The sequence below is a fragment of the Haliaeetus leucocephalus genome, unplaced genomic scaffold (genome assembly GCF_000737465.1).
Source record: "Haliaeetus leucocephalus isolate CR32 unplaced genomic scaffold, Haliaeetus_leucocephalus-4.0 Scaffold587, whole genome shotgun sequence".
NCBI lineage: Eukaryota > Metazoa > Chordata > Aves > Accipitriformes > Accipitridae > Haliaeetus > Haliaeetus leucocephalus.
In genome coordinates, this window is record NW_010973023.1 from 6,734,314 (window position 1) to 6,760,107 (window position 25,794).

Sequence of the window (25,794 nt, forward strand, 5' to 3'; positions counted from 1 at the left end):
CTTAGGGCCTTGTTGCTCCTGTTACCTTTTCTTTTGTGTAGATAAAAGTCTCTGCCAAGTTACATCTCTTCTAAATAAAAGTACTACAGAAATGACAGTTCTTGACCTCAAGAACTGAGTTTTATTGTTTACATTAATGTCCGAGCAAGATCCATCTTTGCACCAATTTATTTACTGTTGCACCCAATACAATTTTTTTTTTTTCAACTCCCTCAAGCCTTTTTTCTCATAGATAATTTAGGTAGACCTTCTGTCCTGATCAGACAGTTCAGTTTCCCTTTTTCTAGTTGTGTGTCCCGAAACTTCAGGCAACTTTTTCTCCAGGCTCAGTACTCCTATGTTTTTCCTGCTAGGATTGCACTCAGAACCAACTTCTTCCAGTGCACCTCAGTTCACTTCTTGTAGTCTTGAGATGGGAAGAGCACAGCAACTTTGTATCTCTTATTTTTAGTGTTCTTCTGGTAGGGGAGGGACAGAATGTTGTGATTTGTTCTGGGTCCAGGCTTGTCTTAATGGCTGAAAGGAAAGAGGAGCCTTCCTGTACACCCTAAAGCCCCTAGAAAAAAAATAATCCCCTTGTAGCTGTTCATCCTTTTGGACCCAAGTTGACCATTTTCTCTCTTTTGTGATATTTCTATACATATAAAGTCTGAAATTGCCATTCCACAAAAGAAGGCTTGCCTAGTCCTCCATCTCGTAGGTTTTTAAAAGCTACAGACCACAACTGTTACACAGCTTCATTCTGTAATTGTCGGTGTTTTCATTAAAAAAAAGCCTGCTGCTATTAGAATGGTTTACCTACTTTTTTTCATTTATTCCGAAGTAATTCAAGTCAACTGTGCAAAAGTAACAAGCTGCAAAATTGATTGTTTTCTTCACATGCAAGATACTGGAACATTTCTCCTGTAAAATCAGAGTGATTTATGCCTTATAGTATCTCTTAAAATACCAAATCATCAAGATATTCTGTGAGCCACATATGCCTACAAAAGAAAGCATATGAAAGGATCAGTTGACTTTAGTGGCAATATACTATATTTTGTCTTTGTTTTCCTGTATGAGAAGTGGATATGAAGTTTACCATCCCCCCAAAAATCTAAAAACATTCTAATCTGTTTTGTTGGAAGGAGTTGTGTGTGTCAGTTTGTTGTTTATTGCAGATATGGCAGCTGGTAGTAGACTAGCCTCCAGATTCTGCTGTACATCTTCAGCTGAAATTTTGATTGAATAAAACCTAAGTAAAGAATTAACACTTAATTTCTGTAAAACAATGTGATGTAGGATGAAATTGTCAATGTTTGTTTAGCCTACCTTTTAATGTAGGTGGACAAATGCTCATCATCATCAGTCTCTGCTCACTTCACTGCTTCTGACTGACCTCTTACTTAAATGCAGCATCTCAGCTGGATGATCAGAAGCTTTTTCTGGAAATATTCAACTCATTCATTGCAATGTTAATAGTGCAGTTGTCTGACCAGCTACTGCTGGTTTCTTTGTTTAGGGAAATGCTCTAGTGATTTCTTTTAAAAGAAATAGAAAATCTTTCTACATGTCCCTACTCATAGGTCATTCTGATTTACAGATGCCTCTCAAAAATGAGGATACAGAGCGTGGAACTGGAACACTATTGGGAAGAAAGTGCATGCCAGGCTTAATAGTTCAAATACCAAGTCTTGTGTTTCTCGCCTATGTTTAGACTGTAATGGATACAACACAAACATACTATTATTTATTGAAGTCCATTCATTTTCTTCTGTTTTTTTGTTTTTTTGTTTTGTTTTAGTTTGGTTTTTTTAATAGGAAAGTGTTTAACTTCAGGATTCAATGCATATCTGGTTTTATTATATTATTTTTCTCAGGTCATGCACAGATTGTCCATCTCTTATTAGAAAGAAATAAGTTTGGAACTATCCCATCTGATAGTCAAGGTGCAACACCCCTACATTATGCAGCGCAGAGCAACTTTGCTGTAAGTAGCACGTACCCTATATGTGAAGTAAACGTATTTTGCTGAAATATTTATAGTGTAACAAAGTGTTTGAGTTGTTTTTAAAATCATATAAACAGTGTTGTCTGCACAAGCTTAATTGAGAGTTTTCCTATGTTATGTGATATAAATGTGGTTAATTTCAAATGATTAAAAATAAATTTTGAAAAACTACATTGCTGTACAAAAAAGGCCCTTTGATCTATATGTTTGCATCAGAAAACACAATAGTCATTGAGGTACTTCAATAGAAAGCAGAACGGCACCTACTATTTTACAGTGCTTTTACTTTTTAAGGCTCATTGTAGCAAAATCTAAACAGTTATAAGGTATCTAGAGTAAGATCACCTGTATGAGTATTTGCACAGCTGCTTCAGTACCAGTCAAACCAGTCTTTGCCTTCAAGAAAGTGATTAACTTATGAATATTTGCTATTATGAATGAGCTGTTGTCTCATAAAGCATGGCTAAAGAGCGAGTACCTTTTGTCACAATTCCTCATGAACACTATATTTTAAGAAGTTTTTTAAAGTTTTTAATATTTAAAAAATATTTTTTAACTTCAGTCAGCAAAGAAAACTGGTTTCTCAGACAGCCTAATTCTTATATTTTGGTGGAATAGGTAATTTTTTTCCAGAGCGAGATCCGGTACGGTAGAGCTAAGAATAAAACTCAGCAGTTTAATGATTGCTGGTCATAGATGTTAGTACAGAAGTAGTTCTCAAGCACTGGAACTTAGGAAGGCTTTTTTCATGCTGCTCTGTCTGTTCATAGTTGAATTATGCCATGCATAGTAAGCTGAGAGCTCCTATCTAAGTTTTCTTCAGTTATATTATTCATAACCTCCCTTTACAAGAAGGGTTATTTAGTGCCTAATTAATGTAGTTATGTAGAGCATATTGCAGCATTTTCTTAACAGGGATACTAATTTTGGTATTTTTTGCCTACCTACATGTTTATTTTCATAAAACAAGTAAAATTTTAATGCCCTTGAGAACCATTCAAGTTAACAAATCCAGAAATACTATTGAAAGAGGGAACTGACCAATGTGTATTAATACCACAGCTGTCACCTTCTGTTTCCTTGTGAAAGTGAGTTTTGGGGTTTTGGTGGGGTTTTTTGGATGTGGTCTTAGTAAGACCATACTGATATTTTTTAAATTCAGATTTTCAGTGGAGCATATCTCTGTGTATAATTTACACCTTTTTAGAGAATTTTTTATTGATGCTGATTATTGTTCATTAAGTGGTATGTACAGTTTGGGTTTGACTCACATGTCTAAAATATTTATGTTGTAAAAGCCTTTCTTTCTAGTTTGAGTCAGACTCGTGGGAAAGATAGAATGTTTTTATTTACAGTCTGGTGATTATGTCCACATGCTTTTATCTTTTTTTTTTTCTATATTGATACATTCCTAAAAAATGATTTTTTCATGCTGGCTTTTTTTCTCTGGGCTTGATTCAGTTGTATGAAATATCTTCATTATATTGCTGCCTTTTGATCCCACCAGCCAGCCAAACTATGATACCATTTAGGTTTTTATGAGGAAATAGAGTAGGTGATGGAATCAGACATTCTTTTGTAATCTTGTGTACTTACAATGAATGTACTGTTTCCCATCTTGCATGAAGAATCAGACAGGAGACTCTCATTCAGATCTGCAAGCCTCTTTTAGCTGGTGATGTATCCAAGAGCTCCTGTTTATGCATGCCTAAATTATGTCTGGAGCTTCTCTCTTTTTTTACCACTCTGGTTGTTTCTGAGCACCACTATTTGCTTTTTTTCTCAGTTAAACACAAATCCTTGAGTAATTCCCACGACTGTATTCCATATACATAGTCAAACAACTGAGTGGAGACACATCCATGTTTGTTTTGGCACTAGCATCTATACATTATGGCTTGAGAGCTGCGTTGTTGTTCTGTACAGTCTGCCCAAGTTTGGATAGGCATGGTATGTTTCTCAGTTAAAACGCGATGTTTCTTGGTCCCTAACAAGAAGAAGAAAGTTTGTTCTTTTGTATTTATTATAAATATTTGAGTTGCTTTCAGTTTTACTTAACTCGATACCTTGTTCTTTGCTCTGTTTTTCTGCAGGCTACCTACTCTAATATAACATTTTTGGGTTTTAATGACTGAAGAGACTTAGCTGTCTCTTCAATGAAGAATTTGTTCTCTAAGACTAACTTATCCCCACTTATTATAGAAGGAAAAGTTCTAGAAGAACTGAAGTTACCTAATATAACTACCCAAATAGGTTTCCTGAAATTTAGATGGCTTATGTATCCTGCAGAAGGTCCAAATACACATCCTTTTTAAATTTTTGAACTTCATGTGTGAAGAAAGATGCTCTATTAGTATTGATTTTAGTATGCAGAATGCAGGACTATATATATATTAATTTTTTCTGAATTTTTCCAGAGATGTCCAAGACAACATACTTCCCTTTCACATATTTGTATAGATTGATCTAGTAAATGAAATGTGAATAGCCTGGTCTTATTTTTGAATATTAAAAAATAATATTGAGTATTTTTCAGAGTTTCTTGGTGGCACAGATTAAAATTATCCAGGTTTACTTCTCTACTGTTGTTTTTCAGCTTTGTTGTTTTTTATTTTGTTTTCTCCACTTTTTTAATAGAGATAAAATACATGTGATTTTTCATGACAAAATACATGTAGAATTAAACTGATCGATACTTCTGTTTTCCAATTTCTTAACCATCCTGTTCTAATTTAATTTCATTTTGTTTTCAAGTTGTGATAACTTCATTTTGGAAAACAACTCTTATAGCACTATAGGATTTTCTTCCTCTTTTTCCCATTAAAAACTAAAAAAAGGAGTGGTTGAAAGAAACATTGCTTTCCTAAAACTTAATGGAAAAATAAAATTACTTATTTATGCTTGTAGGATGTGTGCCTTAGTATTGCAAAGGTCCAGCCTTCATACTGCTTTTCACTTTGCAGGATTTCAAGCAGTGCAGAGGTAGGGTGCCGAGTTGCTGGCCTAATGAGTAGCTGTTTGTGTCTGAGGTGTAGTGGTGGTCAGTGTGAGTACACAAAGCTATAAACACTTGCTGGTTTGTGTGGAAGGCTTACTGCTTCCATTCCTCATTACTTCTGGTTGGACCTTTACAATAAACTGATAGTTCAGATATGGACCCAAATTCACAGAGCAGTTAGGACCTTAGATCACATTAATATAAGCCAAACGAGAAATTTCCTATTTCTTTAGAGGGATGACATAATAAGTAGTAGTTAAAAAAAATCCAAACTAGTCAATAGGACATAGGCATTTAAACACTTTTGTGATTATAAGCATTTGATTCCTTATAGCCAAGGAATTCTCATCCTACCCAGAGCAGCAATAGAGCTATTTTGGGGTCACATGGAGGAAAAGATAAAATAGTGTTAATACAAATACAAAAATAAAAGAAAATAATGAAACCCACTTTTTTTTCAGTTTGTATTGGCTAGCCTATCAGTGGCTCTTAAGAGATTTTACCAGCTGTTAAATACACAGCCTTTGTAAGGCATTAGATAGAAAAAGGAAATTCTTCCCCTAATTCTTTTTCTAGCAGTCGTGATTTCCTCTCCCTTCCTTTCATGTGTGGCTTATTAAGAATTTAGCAGCAGGTTAAACAAGTGGACTGGTTTGCTGAGAGCTTAACACAAACACAGCATTTGAAGAAATAATTCTTTTTGCTTTGATTTAAATAGAGATTTTAGTGTAAGACTTACAGCGGAAAGCCTGGACTCAGGTATAAGGATTTCCTTAATCTTTTTTTATTTATAATATTTCAATAGTTAGTAACCTGTTGATATTATTAAATAATAGGAAATATGTCTATGTTGCCCCAAAAGTCCTGGGTTGGTTTTGGGGGTTTTTTTTGAATAGTCAAATTATTAGAGTTTGGCAAACTAAAATATTTGCATGTGCAGTCATATTTAGAATTGGAGTAAAAAAAAAAAAAAGTCAGAATATTTTGAAGGAACATTTTTTTTAGCATCAGTTTATTACAGTAAAGTTTTGATAAGCTGATAATATTTTTCCCATTGCTTTCTTCACAGTGACTGCAGTGCCTTTTACTTCCTTATGACGAACACATGATGTTTGACACTAAAAAGAAAGACATATGAAATAAATGACAGTGTTAAACTCATAGTTAAGGATGTACTATGAACACTGACGAGGAAAAGGGTATAGCAGAAAGTACAGTGCTCCTGTTGAGCTATTACTCTATATAAACATAAAAAAGAAAAATGAAGCTTTGATTTGCTTCATAAACAGCTAAATGAGACACAATAGTTTCTTGTTGTTACAGATTCCTTTTAATGTTAATTTCAATAATATGTCTTTTCAGGAAACAGTTGAAGTATTTTTGAAACATCCTTCCGTAAAGGATGACTCAGATCTTGAGGGAAGAACATCCTTCATGTGGGCAGCTGGCAAAGGCAGTGATGATGTCATTAGGACTATGCTGACTTTAAAATTGGATATCGATATCAATATGACAGACAAATATGCTGGCACAGGTAAGACACTTTACAGTAAAGAGCAACTGGATGTTTCCAGTTACTGTGATTTCCACCAAATAAAAAAGATTGTTAGAAGCTATATTAGTCTTTTCCTGGATGCATACCTTAATCCTGAAAGTATTTTTGCATTAGTTTAATTATGTGTGTGTGAGTCACTTCTTTGCCTTATTGTGGGAAAGAAACAAATCTTTTCTGTGTAGATTGAACCAGTTCATTTAAAACATAGCAAGAAGCAGCAATGTAGTGCTATGCTGCTATTTGGTTAGATATGTAATCCTGGGAAAGGAAGAGCTGTTCTGTATTTTGAAGAATAAAATGAAATATAATTGCATAAAAAGCCCTCCCTGAAGATGCCTGTTAAAAAAAATTGTCAGTAAATAAATACTTTGAAACAGTATAGAGCAAACTAACCAGTGAAATGGCCAAATTATCGTCATGGAAATCATAAGTACCATAGTTACTTGTAAAGATAGTGTAATAAAGATTAGAGTTATTACACTTCTCTTGTCTAAACAAGAGGTTAAACTTGATGTCCCCCAAGTTTATCATCCCATTATCTGCCCAAAGCAAGCTAGGTATGCAATACGGTGTTTCAGAATTCAAGCATGCAAGTCATGAAATTCAAAATTTCCTGTAGCAACTATGAATTCATCTCCTTTAATGAAAAATTAAAAGAATTTGTGGTAGAAGTATTGTACCTATGTAGTACTTTCAACAAAAATAGAATGACAGTTCTGACAGAGAGACAGGTGTTGAAGGGTATATGTATTCAATAGCGTTGGAAATACAGGTAAAAGTAGTGGAGCTGCATAGTGTGCTGATGACATCTGAATAAAAAAAGAGGAGAATGTGGATATATTGGGCATAAACTGGAGGGGTTTGGTAGCAGGGGACTGCAGGGGTAAGCTGTGTGGGAGGAGGTCATGAGCTACCCCATGCCAGTCACAGCCAGGTCACAAGTGTAGATGTTAAGTGCAAAAATGTATACCTATGTATAATAAGTAGTAAAATGATAGCCATGCTGATTGAGCACACACCCATGAATAATACAGTAGAGGGCATTTCTCCTGAAAACTATGTTATTTTAAACAAACAAGAATGTATATTGCAATGTTTGTTTATATAAATTTTAATATATTTGCTTTAAAGCATACTCAAGCATTATCTTTTGGCCACACGCACACAAACTAGCCTAAGCTGCATGGTTAGATTTAGGGAACTTGCAGCGTAGGTCTATCCCAACCAAGAAACAAAGATACAAGTTTCACAGTTTTCCTCTTTTGAGATCACACTTTGAATAACATACAAATGGTAAATAAATACAATGTCAGGGTTGCATGGTTCAGGATTTGAAAGATAGCATGTATGAATATTACTTTTGTACAAAAAAAATTGAAATTGGTGGTATGGTGGGTCTTTACACAAAAAAACAAATGCAGTTAACATAAAGTTCTATTTAAATATCTAAATTCTCGCTTTCCTTACAAATGAACGCACCAAAAAATCAGTATTTCCAAGTTATGATAGTTTTTAATTTTTTACTTTAAGAAATATTGCAACAAATAAAATCTCAGTCTTCAAATTTGATGACTTTATAAACTACATATTCTACAGTTCTAGTCTTGTTTCATCTTTTATCAGTCTCACCTATATTTGCTCCTTCCTGACAGTTCCCTTTTAAATACCTTACAGTATTTGTTTCAGACCTTAAGGTGCAGTAATGTTGTAGTTGCTGTGCAAACCTCCTTACAAAGGGTTTTCTTCTTTGCAGACAGTAATCACATACTGTGTTTCTGAAATTACTCAGGTGTGGATTTCATGCTTGGATAATTCAGGTGGTTGAGTTTATTATCTTTCAGTCTTAAACCTTTCATAGCAGTGATGTGTAATCACCTTTTAATCTTGATTTTGTTGTAGGGCTTTTAATGCAAGGAAATGAATGGATTTTCCATTTACTTGAAACTGCCGTTGTGTAGAACACACTAATAGTCTTAAAGTGGGGAACTATGCCGTTCGTCGCTTGCTGTCGAGCAATCTGAACTTTACCATTGTGCAAGCATGTGCAGTAGCATGGGCTTTATTATAGTGAGCTGTAAACTTAAAAGGAAGCCCACCAGTAAATCACTCTCTGATTTCAGACCTGGGGTTTTTTCCGACGGTTCTTAATCGTTCCCAAGTTTTGGTGAGGGAAAAGTAGCGTCGTATTCTGACCGGAATCTATGCACTAATAGAAAATAGCATACATGCCACCATGCCTGGGATACAGTTGCTGAGGAGAGTTCAAGGTTGTGTTTTTATGACTTTTGTGTGCCGACTCAGTTAAGCCTAGTTATAATGTTGCATTAACGCAGCCTTTTGCATTTACTTAAAAAGAGCAAGCTCTCCATTCAGCTTTGCTAGAACATCGAGACTCTCCGTATTGTGTAGGAGAATGACACCAAGGGAAAGGAATTTCCCTCTTCTCCGAGATCAGCGCTGCAGGAGCATTACAGGGGCAGCTTTATAGCTCTGCCGTCACCGCGTACAATGGAGAGGGCTCTGTCTGTCGGCTGAACAAAGGGCCCATTGTGACCAGCTGGCTGAGGAATCTCTTCAGTCACCGTGACTCCATCACAGAAAATTTGGCTTACAAGAAAATATTGAGCACAAAGTGCGAAACAAGATGCCTGCGTCAGAATGAGTGATAGGGGGGAAGAACCGGCCAAGCTGACACAGCAGCTCTTTTTCTATTGTATTGTTATACACACCCCATGTGTCATCTGATGGAGTGGTTTACTGCCTTTGGTTTCATAAGAAATGCAGTACAAAAACCAGAACCTCGAGTTTACTGTGAGGTCAGACCATGAAACCCAGGCCCATCCAAATGTTCGAAGCAGTAGGGATCTCATTCTTGTCAAATTTCTACTGATAGCCACCCACTCGCATAGCTACTGCAGATCTTGCTGCTTACAGATATTTTTCATGGGTGCCCCTGTGCTTTTTAGCTGCAACAGTTAAACACCAGTGTCATCTTAAAGGCATGATTTCAATTACTAAGGCAGCACTTCTCATACTGTCTCTGGCTGTGACCCCAGTTCTTGTAGGAAGTGTCTCATTTGTCTGTGTCACAATTCCAGTTACTATCACTAATTTAGAGGCTGTGTGTTTTAAGGCTGCATTTGATTCACAAACAGTATGAACAACCTGTGCATTTTAGTAGTGCCTGTGTAACAGGTTATGCTGGGTTACTGCTTCATAAGCTGTGTGAAGCAGGTACCAGTGGTAAACAGTAGCAGGCAAATAAAAAAAGCCTGACTGTTTTGATATTCTGGCTATGGTTCAAGAAGCAATTCCTTCTAATGTTGGCCTTCGTGGTGTGCCTTTCTGTATCATGCCTCTGCTGGATCCTGACCCTGCCTTTTTTAACATTAAACAAGTAGAGACATCTAGGTACTGTTTCAGCCCCCCATTTCGCTTGCTTGAGCAGGCTGAATTCTCACCAAGGATGAATATTTGTGAAATTCCATGGGGAAATCTGAATTCACTTTACTAAATGCACGTTTATTAATTGCACTGTTTTGTATTTTCATTCTAAATTATTTTGATTTTGTCATCTGTGAAATATTCTACATGTAAGGCAGTATGAGAATGTAGATTATCTGATTCGATTCCTGACTATAGAAAATAATCCACAGCATTTTGAAATCAAATTGTAAGTGAAATCACCAGTATATGTGTCTTCCATTGGTTTGAAATTTCATTGCTGTGTGTAGTTCTCCTTTCCTTCAAAAAGAACTGTGAACTGGTTGGACTGGCATTTCAACACTTTCCTCAACTCCAGCTGAGAGTGCCCACAGGATGCTGTGTTAGGTGATAGCAACTTCAGTTATAGCACACCATGTCTTTACCTCTGAGGTCTAAAGTACCTAACGTAGCTCTGTGTTATTTGTTGGTTTGGACTCAGTGAAATCTGCATACGTTCAAATATGAAAGGGCAAAGAAAACTGTGGAAGAGTAGGAGTCTGCAGAATCAACTTGCATAGTGTTCATACAACTGAACTTCATAAATTGTAGGGATGAGAGAAAATGCAGTATCTGGTCTTTCCATCATCTTTTTCTTTTTCCTGAAGAAAACAGGGAGCTGCAGATACTGTGCGAGATGTGATAGCCTTGCTACATAATTTTGTGTAAAATCTTCTCCAAGTAATTCTGTAAAAAATAAAGGGGTGGGAACAGCTAGGTAGTTATCTGGAGTTTGTTTTAGTTGAGACAGCTTTGCTTATTTGAAAGAAATAAAAAAGATATTTTCAGGAAAACATTAAAGAAATAATGAAAGCTTTCTTTCACTGGCAATAGGCAGTTTCATCTCCACTGGGGTGATGTAAGAAATGCCACAAAACAGAGGCAGTAATAGATTGTGTTATGTTCTATTAATCAGAAGCTGCTAACCATCCACAAATCCTCAATATAAGCCAATCTTGGTGGTGTTAATGTTAAAATTCCTATTTCTACAAGTTAGAAACATGTTTCAGAGCTATTTTTCTGCTTTTTGCTTGTATGGCAAGGAGATGTGGTTAGTGATCACTTGTTATGATTCTTCAGCACCTTTTCCACCAAAATGGTTGAAATTAATTTTTATTTTGACCATTCTAATTATGAACCTCCAAAGGTCATTATATTGTGATTTCTTTTTCCTATTACTTTATTTTTTTAGCGTTACATGCTGCTGCCCTTTCTGGCCATGTCAGCACAGTGAAATTGCTGCTGGAACACAATGCACAGGTAGATGCTTTGGATGTCATGAAACATACCCCGCTTTTCCGAGCCTGCGAGATGGGACACAAAGAAGTGATACAGACGCTTATTAAAGGTCAGCTGTTATGAGTTTACAAACCTGTTCAGAGTTCTGGTGCTTCTTTCTGTGGGACTGGGAAATAAACAGCATAGCTGAGCAAGAGGTGGGGTAGAAAATTACTTCCCTAAAGCAGGTTTTGTCTGTAAGTACCCTTTGTGGAGCAGCACTAGTAAATATAAAAGATTATCAGAATGTTATGCAAAATGGCTAGAAGTGTCAAATATAAAACTTTCAAAATTGGGATAGTTCTTTTCACGGCTCTTTTCTGCTCAAGCCTTTTAAAGTGTACATTCTAGTCTCTCAAACCGCCTCTTCCCCCAGCAAGTCATTTTTCTTTCTTTTTTTTCTCCAGTAAATAAGACCAAATTAAGCTTTCTTCTCTTTTTGTGAGAAAGCATTTTTAGGCTTATTTAAAGACTTTTTGGCTATTTAAATGAATCTTTATTTTTTTAATGAAGGTAGATAACAAAAAATCCTAAATCATTAATATTTTCCTCTGGTTGGTTTTTATAAGCAGTAAACATTTTATTTGTAGACAGAAATAAAATTTAACAATGTACACAGTTTTAGATAATTGTAAAAACTCTGCTGAAGTGTAAGAAGTATGATGGAAGAACAGTGGTATCTTAGATGCAAAATTCTGTCATTTTAGCTTCACAGAAATGTTCCAAGTAGCTGGAAGCAGTCTCCCTCCTACTTGAGACATTATCCTATTTATGGATAGTTGAAGTATCCAGGTTGCAAATTTCTGTCAACCAACCTTTCTTACTAAAAAGCACGCTTCCCATTGAGATCTGCTGGGCATATTTTAACCTCCTCTTAAGCTCTTAGTCCCACCCTGTATGCCATGTAGCTTTTTTAGATGTAACCAAGAAGCTTGGTAATCAGAATCTGAGTTATGTTTAATTAAATATTTTATGATATAGACAGACATTGTTGCTGGTTGGTTCAGGTTTTTACATTTGTGGAGTTTCATTTTTGTACGGACTTTTTACATCTTACAAGAACACATATTGAAATTAATTATCTGCATAAAAGAGTCTTAGCATGCTCAAATGAAAAAAAAATCAAGCTGTTTTCAAAAGTCATTCTTACACTGTGAATGTTTTATCTTGTCTGCTTTAGAGATTTAAAAAGTGTTTTCATCTGAAGTCTAATTTTCAAAAGTGATTTTGTTGTTAAGAAATAAAAGTTCCACTGAAAATTAATAGGCCTGAAACAAATAAAGGCTAGGTTTTCCAAGGGCATTTGACAAATCTGGAGATTCTGAAGCATCTGAGAAGATACTCAGAAGCTTGTAAAAAAATCAGATGCCTGACCCTCACTGAAACTATTTCATTCCCAATTAATTTTGATTTAGGTTTTAGGATTTGAGTAACAAAGTTGAAGTTACTTTCAGAAATATTTCTCTGAATTGTCAGTTTACCAAATAAGTTCTGGTTGAACATAATCTTATTCTTTTCTTTTCTTTGCATTCAAAAGTATTTTATTTTTATGTTAAAAAATTCTGGTTTCAAAAATGTATTTGTTGTTACAGGAGGAGCAAGAGTAGATTTGGTTGACCAAGATGGCCATTCACCCCTTCACTGGGCAGCCCTGGGAGGAAATGCTGACGTGTGCCAAATCTTGATAGAAAATAAAATCAACCCTAATGTACAGGATTATGCAGGTAGAACACCTTTGCAGTGTGCTGCTTATGGAGGTTACATTAACTGCATGGTAGTGTTACTGGAAAACAATGCAGATCCAAATATTCAGGATAAAGAGGTATGTTGTTCTTCACTGGGCTACTTAATTAACTTTAGAATAACCATAAATCAAAACATTTTCCTTTTCTTCAAGGTAATTCTCTTATCTGGGACACAGAAGCATATTTGCTGCTGTTTATCACAAAAGGAGATGCATCCTGACATAATTTTCTCTATGGCTTCACTTCTAAAAAATTTTGAATGAAAAGTAATATTTTAATATGCAGCATGATTGAAGATTCGTATTTTTCCATATCACTTTTGACTTTTCCTTATCAACATGTGATCTTATGAGGAGCCATATTAATCATCTGATTTCTTAACTTCTATCATTTCTTATTAACAGCCAACATGGGAATGTGATTTTATAGTCTGTAATGTGTTTCTTCAGCATAGAGATAGAGCAAGTAAGGTATTGCAAGTGAGATTGCACAAGAACTGCTTCAATTACTTGTCCGCATGAGTATCCACATACGTATCACTCTTCCAGGTGAAAAAAAAACAACCACTGATTAGTTTATATGGGGTTTTGTGCCATTATTCAAGCAGTAAGTGAAATTAGCAGCCAGAATAATTGTGCAAAATATAATAGATTTCTTTGTTATACGACAAAATTTCTCAGAAGTTGGTAGAACTTCATCAGTTAAAAGAATTTCACCCAATTTCTTAAACTTTTCTGTAGCTATTCATTGCAGGGCATAATTCCAGGTAATGGAAAAGTTTTTTGTATTATGAGTTCTACAGAGCATGCTGGGGAGATTTTCCAAACTGACACCAGCTCTGTATGGCGTGAGCTTGAGTACAGCTGGACACATCCACTTCACCTACTTCACACAGAGACACTGCAGCATGCTCTTCAGCCCTTGGGGTTCAGGAGGTGGCTTGTTTAGCACTGAACTCCGAAAGCCTTCATGTTTTTCTGTGGTACCCAGCCTTCTAGGTATCTCCTACATTTGGAGTTCAGAAAAGCAAGACACAGACAGGAGGCATGGCCTGGAAGTGAAGTGAAATATCTATGTTTTGTTGATATTGACAGAGCTTGAGGTATTTGTATTGTGGTTCTGTGATCCCAGTCCGAAGAGTAGTCATATATGAACTGGCTGTGTAGAGCACAGCTTGAGAGTTGGACCTCTGCTTCATGTGAGAGAGACTGGACTTCTGAAATCAAGCTCATTTTGAAAGCACAGCTGGAGTCTTGTCTTTGTTTGCCTGGGCTGATAAGCTTTCCTCAAACTTCATCTGATTTTGAATTCTGTAGTATTTCTTTCAGTCTTGTCACAGTGTTTTGGAGCAGCCTAGAAAACAGTCTGAACAACAAAGGTTGATGAGAGCCGCTTCAGACCTGGGCGGCATAGCTGCAAAGAAAGCAACTCTAGAACTAGTCTCCTAATGCTGTTTTTCAGCTGCTTTAGGTTAAAAAGCACTAGTGGTGTAATCTTGTTTTAAAAAAAAAAAAGTTACTTCATTTTTAAGTGCTGTATTCTTTTATTTTAACAAGGAAGTTTATTTCAAACAATTAGTTTGTCCTTCATGTCCAGAAAAGCATTGAATTACAGTATGATTTATGACTTTTATTGTGGCATGATAGAGTTTGGGGATAGTATTTATTTTTGTTCTGTTTTATTGTTCACAGGGAAGAACTGCTTTGCACTGGCTCTGTAACAATGGCTACCTTGATGCTATAAAGTTGCTGCTTGGTTTTGATGCTTTCCCTAATCATATGGAGAACAGTGAGGAGAGGTATTTCTTATCTGAATGCATTATTTCGTAAATTAGCAAAAGTGCTTCATACTGATTTAAATGTTAAGTGTTTGGATATTGCCAGAGAATTGTGATCTTGTATCTAAAAGGAGTGCTGTAATCTTGGGCTTCAGTGGAAGCAGCTTTTCCAATGTGAAAAATCTCTTCTTTAAGCAAGACATTGCAACTTCAACTGTTTATACTTTTGAACCTTGAACTTGAGTATTTGCTCATTCTAGTCTTGTTTGAAATATTAAAGATCTTTTAAATTTTAAAGATCTTTTTCATTTATGTGAAGTCAACAGTGGATATGAATGGACAAAGGATGAAAAGGCATTTCTGCTGCTGTTGGAGTAGACCGGAATCTTTCTTTTCTATTTGGTAGGAATACCGTGAGAAGAAAGAAAATGGGAGAAATGTAATGTTATGTTTTAAAATAGTGATTACAAATTACCTGGTGGTTAACTGTATTCTAAAGGCCTAGTTTAAAAAAAAATAAAATCCTCCTATAATCATAAAGAGACAGTACATTTGCATCTCTTTTCTTTGTCTTTCATTGACATATAATGAGTAGTTTTTTAAAAGTGATTTGGGTTGTGGAGTTCAAATTAGTCACCTGACCATGAAGATAATTACTATTAGCAGAAATTTATAATGCCTTTTTTAGAGTAGATGACCTCCTCATAATTATAAATAAAATTATGATTAGTATGCCATATAAATTTGAATATTTCAACATTTTAAAGAACTTAAGGACTTTGAAACCCTATATTTTAGTGCTAAACTTGAGACTTCCATACGTATCCCAGTTTTTAATTGCTTTATTCCCCCATCATTTCTCTTTTGTTCTCTACTCTAAATGACTCAGATATCTCTTCCTTTTCTGTTCTTATTTTTTTATTGAGAAACACAAATGAAAGTATAAGTAGTTCCTAATTAAGTAGTGCCAATGGTCTCTTTAGTAATTTTTGATAGAAAATTAAATAAACACTTGTAATTAAATTACTCTTAATAAGTAAGATTAAAAGCCACTATTTTGCCAGAAAGGAGGCTGCTATTTTCCTTACTTTGCAGAAATGTACTAATGATGCTCAAATGTCAGGAAAAGTCCTTAGCTGTGATTTTAGTGTAGTCATTCAGTTAGTATCTTTTTTTTTTTTTTCCCTTCTGGCATTAATATATGTTCTTATGTATAAAACTAGATTACTCAAAATATAACTGGCAGTATTCCAAATGTCAGCCCTTAAGTGCTAGTCCATGTAGAGAACGAAACAGATTCCCAATATTTCTAGATGAATCAGTCTTTAATTATAATTCTCCTAAAAATACATATATTGTATATAAAAATCGCACAATGGCCTCTTAGTAAACATCTACAAAACCTTGTTTCATTGTTAAGAGATCAGAAGTATGGAAAGTGGAAAAATCAAGTTGAGTGTTGTAAGAGAGAGTAAAAATAATTTCATGGATATGATTCATCTGTAATTGGATGAAATTGTTTTTTAATCAGTAATAATTTCACCAAATAGTGAATTTTTTCCCGACATACCTATAGAAAGAAGCTTCCCTTCTTCACTTTCTTAGAGCGCAATATGAGATACCAGTTCAAAATTCAAACATAGTGGTTAAAACTAAATAGGTTTGTGAAAAGATGGACCTGAGATTGCATCTAGGTTTTTAAGCTAGATCACATGCTTGCAGATATGTGATTAAGTCTGGAGGGTGGTAGGTTTGTTGTTCTTTGCAAATTTGTTTCATAATCCAACTTGATGTCCTGGGTGCATCATGTGATGACAGGCTAACTGCTGCTTGACCAACTTCATGCTAAATTACATGTAACACCTGATGGCTGATGTCGTCTTTGTGTGTTTTCCTGTGAAGCCAGCTTGATTTAAAAGCTATCTGCTTTAGAGATAACCAGTGGAAAAGAAAATTTATAACAGGCTTTGAACTGACACAACAGAGTAATGGCTGGTTGTGAGGAGCGTATGTGAGCAGCCTTGAATGGGTAGCGTCCAGTCGTACAAACCCGTATTCAGATTTGAGTGATTTTTTACTTTCAGAGGTAGCTCTAATGGAGTTAGAGAATCCATATTTAAAAATATGAGCCTCCATGACTGGGATCCATAATATAATACATTGTCTTTGTACATACATGGTAGTAACATGATGTTTACTTTAGTATCTTTTGTACCTGTTAATTAAAATATTCAAAACTAGGTATACTTTAAAAATGTGTTTTTCTGAAATGAAGTCCCTTCTGAAGTTCCCATTCCTGGGTTATCAAAAATCTGTATCTCTTTAAATGCTATCAGCAGCACACCTTGACATACAAATTTTCATGTTATGTCACTGTCTTTATTCCTGCAGACACTTCAGTTCAGATACTGTTAATCCTTCCATCAAATCCTTGCTGCGTGGCAAGTCCAATTGTGCTTTCTGTCTGTTTTTCTTTGCTTACCAGCATTGCGTCCTTGCAAGTTACCATCAAGAAGAGCCCTAATTTTCACAATCGCATGCATTGACACTTGCTATTTGGTAGTCTTGTATTATATGGTCTTGATTATGGCTTGTGACTGATAATTTTCAGTCACTAAATGTCTCTGCCTAATGTTTCAGTGTTGGTGAGGGAGGTATGTAAAATTTGCTCCTGTGTTGACAATGGGAAATATGAGAATTATTTTTAAAAGGGCTTAGGCATCTTTGACACCATTAAAAACCAAAGCCATTTAGTATTTTTAGCACCTGTGTCCATTTGAAAACAGACTTAAGTCTTCCTAGTGCTTTAAAAGAAAATGTATTATCCCTTGATGCAAGTGTAATCCTGCTGCTTGGTCAGTCATACTGTCCTCAGTCATTGCTATAGAAGCTAAGCCAGATTTGACAGTAAATCTCTAAAACTTAAATTCATATGAAAATAGCATAAAAAATGTTTTAACTTTTTTTTTCATTTAAACTATATTTCTATATGAGAACCTCAATAACACTTTTTCAAGACTGCTTGCCTAAAGCAGTTAATTCTATGGATAGGGCTTTGGAGGTTTTTGACCCAACACTTCATATAGTGTGTGTCGTGTGTGTCATCGTCCCGTCCCCGACCCCCTGTATTAGGAGACTAAAATAAGCCTCAAACATAGTCACGGTGTGTAGAATGAGTAAGGAAAGGAAGAGGAAAATAATATTAAAAAATTAGTAAAACAGCCTACTGAGAACAGTGTTTAATCTGTCTTCATACTAGAAGTTGCCTTATTATGAAATGAGGATGAAGGAAATGGACATTATGGTTAGAATTCTAGTTCCATGATAATAGTTGTGGGTTTGTTTTGTTGTGGGTTTTTTTTAGATATACTCCACTTGATTATGCCTTGCTTGGTGAACACCATGAAGTGATTCAGTTCATGCTAGAACATGGGGCTCTGTCTATAGCGGCCATACAGGACATCGCTGCTTTCAAAATTCAGGCTGTCTACAAAGGATACAAAGTTAGAAAGGCTTTTCAAGAGAGGAAGAATCTTCTAATGAAACATGAACAGTTGAGAAAAGATGCTGCTGCCAAGTAAGTCTGAGACTTGAAATCTACTCCAGCAAATAGACATTTGTCATAAGTTTGTGTATATCAGTGTACGATTTTGTTACTTATCATCATTTATTGTTCCTCTTAGTAAAATTCATGAAACTGTGAGAAGCTTATAATGGATTTTTTTTCCATATACCCTTATAGATGGAAATTATTTTCTAGATAATCCCAAATTAAATAACAAGCTTTATATAATATACAAGAACAAGACAAAATACCAAAATCTGAGAAACTAGCATGTTAGCATCCATGAATCTTTAACTGACATTCTGTATGATGATAAAAAGGCTTGGAAAACGTTTATCACTCTAAGGTAATGGAATTAATTATTGACTTATCAAGTCTTTGATATCAGTTTTGCGAAGAAATTAGTAAGTAGATGAAGAAAAAAAAAACAAACAGGAAAAGCCTGGCTTAATAAGGCTTAACTGTTTCACAGGGGAGGTTGTGCTTTTGTAGCAAACTGAACTCCTGGATTTTATTTGCAGCTTCTGTCTTGGCAGTATCATTCTCTGCACTTACATTTTCTGCTCTTGAATTAGAGAGTTACCATGAAATCATTGTATTATATTATAGGTAACTAACACATGCAATGCAAATAGTTATTTGTAAGACGTGTAGGTTCTGACTGCGTTTCTACCTTATTTAAATGAGGTAATGGTAGCAAAATGGTGAAATTCTAAAATCAGAAGGTACATAAATGATCATCAAAATACTTCGCTTTCTTGGGCTTTATCCTTCAGATTCATAATATGAAGAAGAACAAATTAGCACCTGGTTTCTCTTGAAGAAATCTGATTCTGGAATGAAAAAACAGTCTGAAAGATTTCTGCATGATTTCATAGTATTATTTATGTAAAGAGAGGTCATATGAATAAATACACAACATAATTATTGTACCTAGAAGTATTTTTGTTGCATCCGCCTATCATAGACAAATTCAGCTGCACTCTGCTCTATTTCAAATTTGGTAGTTTGATGTTCTGCGTAACTGGCCAGTCTGACCTTCATTGGGTTTGAATGCTACTGCTATACTGGTTAATAATTGTTAATAGCCAGTAAGAACCAAAGCTAGAAATATCAAATAACTAATCTCTTGCTCACATCTTTAGATCCTAAAGTTGTAACTTGCAGCCCTCCTACTATTTGCCTTTTCTGCTGAAGTCAGTAGAAGTCAAACCCATGCATGGAGAAGCCTTTGAAAATATCCCAAGTATCTTATATATTTATTTTTAATTTGGAGAACTCTGCTTCTTGCTGTGTGGTCACAACTGACTTTACCAAATGAGGTAATTTTAGTCTTTGTGATGACAGTCATTTTTAGAAGAATCCGTGATACCCCATCTAGAAGATTAAATGAGAAAGGATTGCCTCATGGAAATTTGGGGGTGTTCTTATAATTGTTTTCCTTTGTGAATTTCTTATGTACTTTCTGAAACTTACTAAGCTGTTGTTGATTTGTTTGAACACAATAGAAACAAAGTCTGTGTACCAAATACCATAAAAACAGAATTAAAATACAATTGGAGTGTACAAGCAAATCAAGTTGTCACATAACAAATTTTATTTAATTGCAATTTTATGATCTGTAATAAACTGAAGGGGACATTATGTTGTCATCATTCTGCATACCCATCTGTGCATTCCACAGCTAAAATTGACTAGGGTTTTGCTACATACAAAAAACTAATATCCCTACTGATGTTTAAAAATCTGCTCTCCAGATAAAGGTAGACGTTATGTGGGGATCCAGAATGATGGTGAACTTCTAGATTGAACACCCCCCCACCCCACCCCCATTTCAGTGTATGTATTTAAAACTTGCTTTGTAATGTGTTACTTTAGAGAGTCTCACTAATATAAATCATTCCTAAGTCTGCATGTTTTTAATTAGTCTGTTCTTTTTCTTCCCCCGCCCTGTCCCACCCCTTAACAACAAGCCAACCAACATCTTATACCTGTATTGTTTTCTGGTAAAGTTACATTCACTCTATTCAATGCCTGTGAAATATTTCTGTACAAATATATTCTCCCATGTTGAACAAACCTATATCAAAGAAATAGTAATTTATAAAATGAAGATTGATGCAGGCCAAAACGATACGCACACTATTATGTCATTGAGCAAAAAGATGTATCAGGAGACCAATTAGGATAAGCAGGGAATCCATGACAGAGCTCAAATACAAAAAGGCAGTATACATGAGGTGAAAGCAGGGACACGCTGCAAAGGAAGAGTGTAAAAGCATTGCTTGAGCATGTAGGGATGGTGTCAGAAAAGCCAAAACTCAAATGGAGTTGAGGCTTTCAAGGAATGTCACAGGTAACAAGGTGAGCTTCTGCCTCTATGTTAGTAGTAAAAGGCTGAGCAAGGAAAATGTGGGCCTGTTGCTGAATGTTGCGAGTGATTTAGTGACAACAGACACAGGTGTGGCAGAAGTACTCAATGCCGCCTTTTCCTCAGTCTTCACCAAGAAGGTCTCCCAGGCTTCTGTGCTTAGAGAAGTGGTTCAAGGACGAGAACTGCCAGCTGTCAATGAGGATTAAGTCAGGGATCGCTTGAGAGAACTCAGCCCAGACAAGTCCGTGGGACCAGATGGGTTGCATCCAAGGGTGCCAAGAGAACTAACTGATGTCCTTAAAAGGCCACTTTCCAACATCTTTGAAAAGTCACAGAGGCCAGGGAAGGTCCCCAATGAATGGAGGAAAGCAAATGTTGCACCCAACTTCGAAAAGAGCCAAAAGAACAATCTGGGGAACTGCAGACTGGTTGGCTTCACTTTGTTCCCTGGGAAACTTGTAACGGACGTAAGGTGAAACAACAGAGATTTTGACTGGAAATAGAATTTTTTTCACCCCTGGGACAATCAACCAGTGGAACGGGTTGCCCAGAGAGGTTGTGTGGTCTCTAGCCTTAAAGGTTTTCAGGACCCAACTGGATAAACCCCTGAAAAACCCAGTATGACCTCATAGCTGATACTTTTTTGAGCAGAATATTGGCCCTGATAACTTCCTGAGATCCCTTCCTATGATCATTTGGAAGAGGGCAGTGTTGATGGGATGTATGAGCATTAAACATTTTAACAGCCAGAAATGTGTCAATATAATAGGTGCTCTTCTTCAGTGGGAGTAAAAGTAACTGATTATTAACAGGTGGGATGAAGAACCTGGCAGGAGGGAAGTAGTGCTTTAGGAGAGCAGTACAGAGGCAATCTAGGAAGGAGGCATTTAAAAAACAGACTACATGCATGTAAAATGATGGGGTTCTAAAACTTTTTTACAAAAAGGCTTTTGGTTTACTTTTTACAAAATCAGGTCTTTAGGAAAATAATATTTAAGGGTTTAAAGCATATTCGGAGAAAATTGATGTCCAGTATATTGGGTTTTGAACGGGCTGCAGAACTTATTCATCACTTGTTCACCTTCCCTTTGAATTTCACAGAATAAGTTCCTGAATCCATACTTCCGTTTTTTACTAAGTCTTCTCGATTTCATTCTGACCAGTTGGAGGAAACTGTTTGAGAATGTGGGTATGAAAGGGAAATGGCTTAAAGTGAGTAAGTAACTCATGGTATTTAGGAAGAGAAGAACAGCAAGAAAGTAAAACAGTTCAATTAAACAGCCTTCAATAGATTTAGAAAAATGTTCTAGCGGCAAGGGAGTACAAGCAGATTATGAGGTTCTTCAAAAAACTGGTAATAAGGCCTGCATGCTGAGAAAAGATAGAAAGTGTAGCAACAGAGAAAATAATGAGCTCTTCAAGGGAAAGCACATAGTGGAAATTTGGTGCAATAACTAAAATTGAGGGCAATAATAACATACAGTGATAAAATTAAAGAACCGGAGGCACAAAATAAGAACAACTAGCAAGGGATGTGAGGTATCACAATAAATCATTGTAAACATACACATTGTAAAAGGAGGAGCAAAGAAAGAGTTGGTCCACAAGTGATGCTAAGAAGGCTGAAGTGTTCTATGTCTTTTTGCTTCAGTCTTCCTTAAATGTCAAATTATGTCCATTAGCAAATGGAATTCACACTAGTAACAAAGGGCAGCAATGCAGGCTAAAATACCGAAACAACAGTTTAGAGACTAATTGAGTGAGTGAGATGCTTTCAGATCAGCTTAGCCTAACAAAATTAATCCTGAGTTGTTTAGAAAACTGGGTGATACAATCTTAAAATGGTTACCCTTCAAAACTTTAGGAGGACCAGTGGGACTAGAGAATTCATGAAATGAGCAGTGTCTGCATTCTCAAAGGGGAAGAAGGGGAGTCTGTAGACCTATAAACGTCAATCCCAAGAACGACAGAATTGTTGAGGTTGGAAAGGACCTCTTGAGATCATCTAGTCCATCCCTGCCCCTGCTCAAACAGGGTCAGCTAGAGCAGCTTGCCCGGGACAATGTCCAGTCAGGTTTTGAATATCTATGCAAATGGAGACTCCACAACCTCTCTGGGCAACCTGTTCCAGTGTACAGAAATTTAATGAGTTTTAATTTATGCTTATTCCCTGCTGTCCTGTCAATGGGTACTACTGAGAACAGCCTGGCTCCATCTTCTTCATTCCCTCCCATCAGGTATTTATAGACATAGGTGAGATTCCCCCATGAGCATTCCCTTGTCCGGGCTGAATAGTCCTAGCTCTTTTAGCCTCTTTGCATATGAAAGATGCTCCAGTCCCTTAAGCTTCTCCCTGGCCTTTCACTGGACTCATTATAGTAACTCCATACCTTTCTTATCCTGGAATGAGTAATCAAACTTCTATGTTTCTGGAACATAACAAAGCAAGAAGTAATGGCTGGTCTGAATTTGCTAAGAACAAATTATATCAAACTAACTCAAATTTTCTTTTGTGACAGAATAACAAGTTTTGTGGCCATGCAGGAACGGTAGCTGTCATTCAAACTTGCCTGAAGTTTTCATACTTTTTCAGGTGTCATTCTCGTTAGCAAAGTAGGGCAATGTAGCATGAATTAAACTGCTATTAGATGGGTGAAAACTGCTTGGAATAACATATGCAAAGAGTAATTCTTAATGGTTCAGCTTTAAACTGGAAGTGTATATTGTTGAGAATTTCACATAAATCCATCTTGAATCTGATACTATGCAATATTTTCATTTAAAAAGTAAAATGTTAAATTTACAAATGGCACCAAGATGCAGAAGACTGTAATCACATCGAAGACTAAATTAGAAATCAGAATGGTGTTAAAATACACATGAGAAATGATTGAGGAAAAAATAGGTAGTTAGGTAAGGACAAATGGACTGCTTTACACATTTGGGAAGACCAATCAGCATAGGAATACTGGACAGAAATTAACTGTCGTCTTAGCATTTTTGTTAAGGACTATCTGTTAAAAGATTGTAGTATAGCAGAAGCTGAACATGTAGTGAGTGAACAGTGTCATGCTTTTAAAAACAAGCATCATGCTAGATTGTATAGCAGGAGGCGGCTGTTTATACAACATGAAATATAACTCCTCTTGGTCCAGATAAAGCTTCAGCAGTAGTAGAATCATACCTGGAGATCTATTTTCTATTATGATTTTTTAAGTAACTTTTTTTTTGCAAGGATAACTTTAAAAATGCTCTCCAGGCACAAGGACATGTTCTAAATTTAAAACATCTTCCGCAGAGTAGATACAAAAAGCAAAGTGTTCTCAACAGAATAGAAAATGTTGGATTCATTTTAGCAGGATCAAAAAATTCAAAGCATCTCTGTGTCTTCACAAACACGTAAGGCTGAAACTGTTCCTTTCCATCTGCTAAAGGCTCAGTTTTCCGTTCCCTCACTTTTGTAATGAAATACAAATTTATGACCATTCAGGACAAAATTCTGTTTCAATTGTAGTGGAAAATGTTGGCTTGCCAGCTTTGTTATCACTATCGAGCTGTAACTGTCTAACTTTAGAGCCCAAATTTGGATCCTGTTGAGTCACCAGAACCTCCTGACAATTGACTGAGAGCCCTTAGGTTAGGAACTTGTCTACTTCCTTTACTTGTTTGTAGAACCTAGTCTCTCAACTTAGACAACAGTAAAACCTGGAAATTTTTATTTAAAAGAAATCCTTCTTTGTAATGCAAACCGAATTTCTGACTAAATAAAGCAAAAGACAAGGGGAGGTTCGTAAGTATTCAGGAGTCTGTTAATTAACTAAGCTCTACTGTGACAATTAGGAAGACGGTCTATGAATAGGGAGCTTTGAAATCCCTTCCATTTATTATTGCGTCGGTTTAATCTGAAAAATTAGCACACAAACAAGACCTTTTTAAAAAAATCCCCTTTTATTTCTTAGTTTTTGGTACTGAGTCATTTCAGTAACTTTACAATCAGTATGTTGCTGAAGTTAACGTTTTGAGTTAATCTGCTCATCCAAAGAGTGCCAGCCACTCTGGCTTGATGGTGTACTACACAACCTGTCTCACACTTTCTTTTTTAATAACCTGAATGGAGGATACTGGTAATAGGCTGCTTGATTCTTGTGAAGAAAAGAAAATGACTATTCTGTGAATAGTAAGATCTGATTTATCAGCTCAAATGACAGAGTAATGGCAGTGAGATCCATACTGTACACAAGACAGACATCCCCACATAGCCCAGTTGTGGAATGCCGATATTATTTGAAACTAGCCGCTTTTTTCCATGCCAGAGGGAATACTGAACCTCAGGCTGCCAGGAGTGTATTTTTTAGATCAATTAGCAGCTTTTAAGGTACAAAGTTCAATCAGCTGCTTCTGCAGAGCGTACTTGATAAGATAGTACTGACAGATAAAGTTAGGGCTTCTCCCTGGCAGCTCACACTGAAATGACATATACTGGCATTGATACGACTCACAGGAACTGAGGATGGCATGCTGCATAACTAACCTGTCATATGCTGTGCTGTGAGCTAATGTGTCAACAGTCTGCAAACTATGTTGTAGCATTGGAAGCAAGTTAAAATATCAGGCAGTTACATGATACGACATTTACCACCTGTCCATTCCAAAAGGAAAATTGTCACTTCATCTTACAACCAGTGCTTAATTTATAAAAACAAATTCAATGGTAGGTAGGTATGTAATGTTTGCTATGTGCTATTGGGTTTATTCTGCTTTGTAGGAAAAAGAATTTAAAATCTGAAGTGCAATGATATCCCACTGTATTTCAAAATAAGCTGCAAAACTTTATTCAACAGACGTGCCTTTCCTAACCTTGTCCAAAATTCTCTTTTATATCTACACCATTTAAGAGATGCATGACTTCCTTCATTTTTGAAAACCGAATGTCATAATTGCAATGGCATACTATGTGCACAAAAGTTTTTAATTCACATCTCGTATTTTCAGTATTTATCATTTGTATAACGTATACTCTATTTATTTA

General features: G+C 36.0%; 1 protein-coding gene across 1 annotated transcript in view; it reads left to right on the top strand.

The window, feature by feature from the left end:
* Nucleotides 1–25,794, top strand: part of INVS (inversin) — a 92,238-nt gene that overhangs the window by 50,072 nt on the left and 16,372 nt on the right. The window contains exons 6-11 of the mRNA XM_010577967.1: nt 1,860–1,969; nt 6,351–6,522; nt 11,219–11,374; nt 12,897–13,126; nt 14,741–14,847; nt 18,191–18,403. Coding sequence (XP_010576269.1) covers nt 1,860–1,969; nt 6,351–6,522; nt 11,219–11,374; nt 12,897–13,126; nt 14,741–14,847; nt 18,191–18,403 — 988 coding nt within the window. The remainder of the gene's footprint in view (nt 1–1,859; nt 1,970–6,350; nt 6,523–11,218; nt 11,375–12,896; nt 13,127–14,740; nt 14,848–18,190; nt 18,404–25,794) is intronic.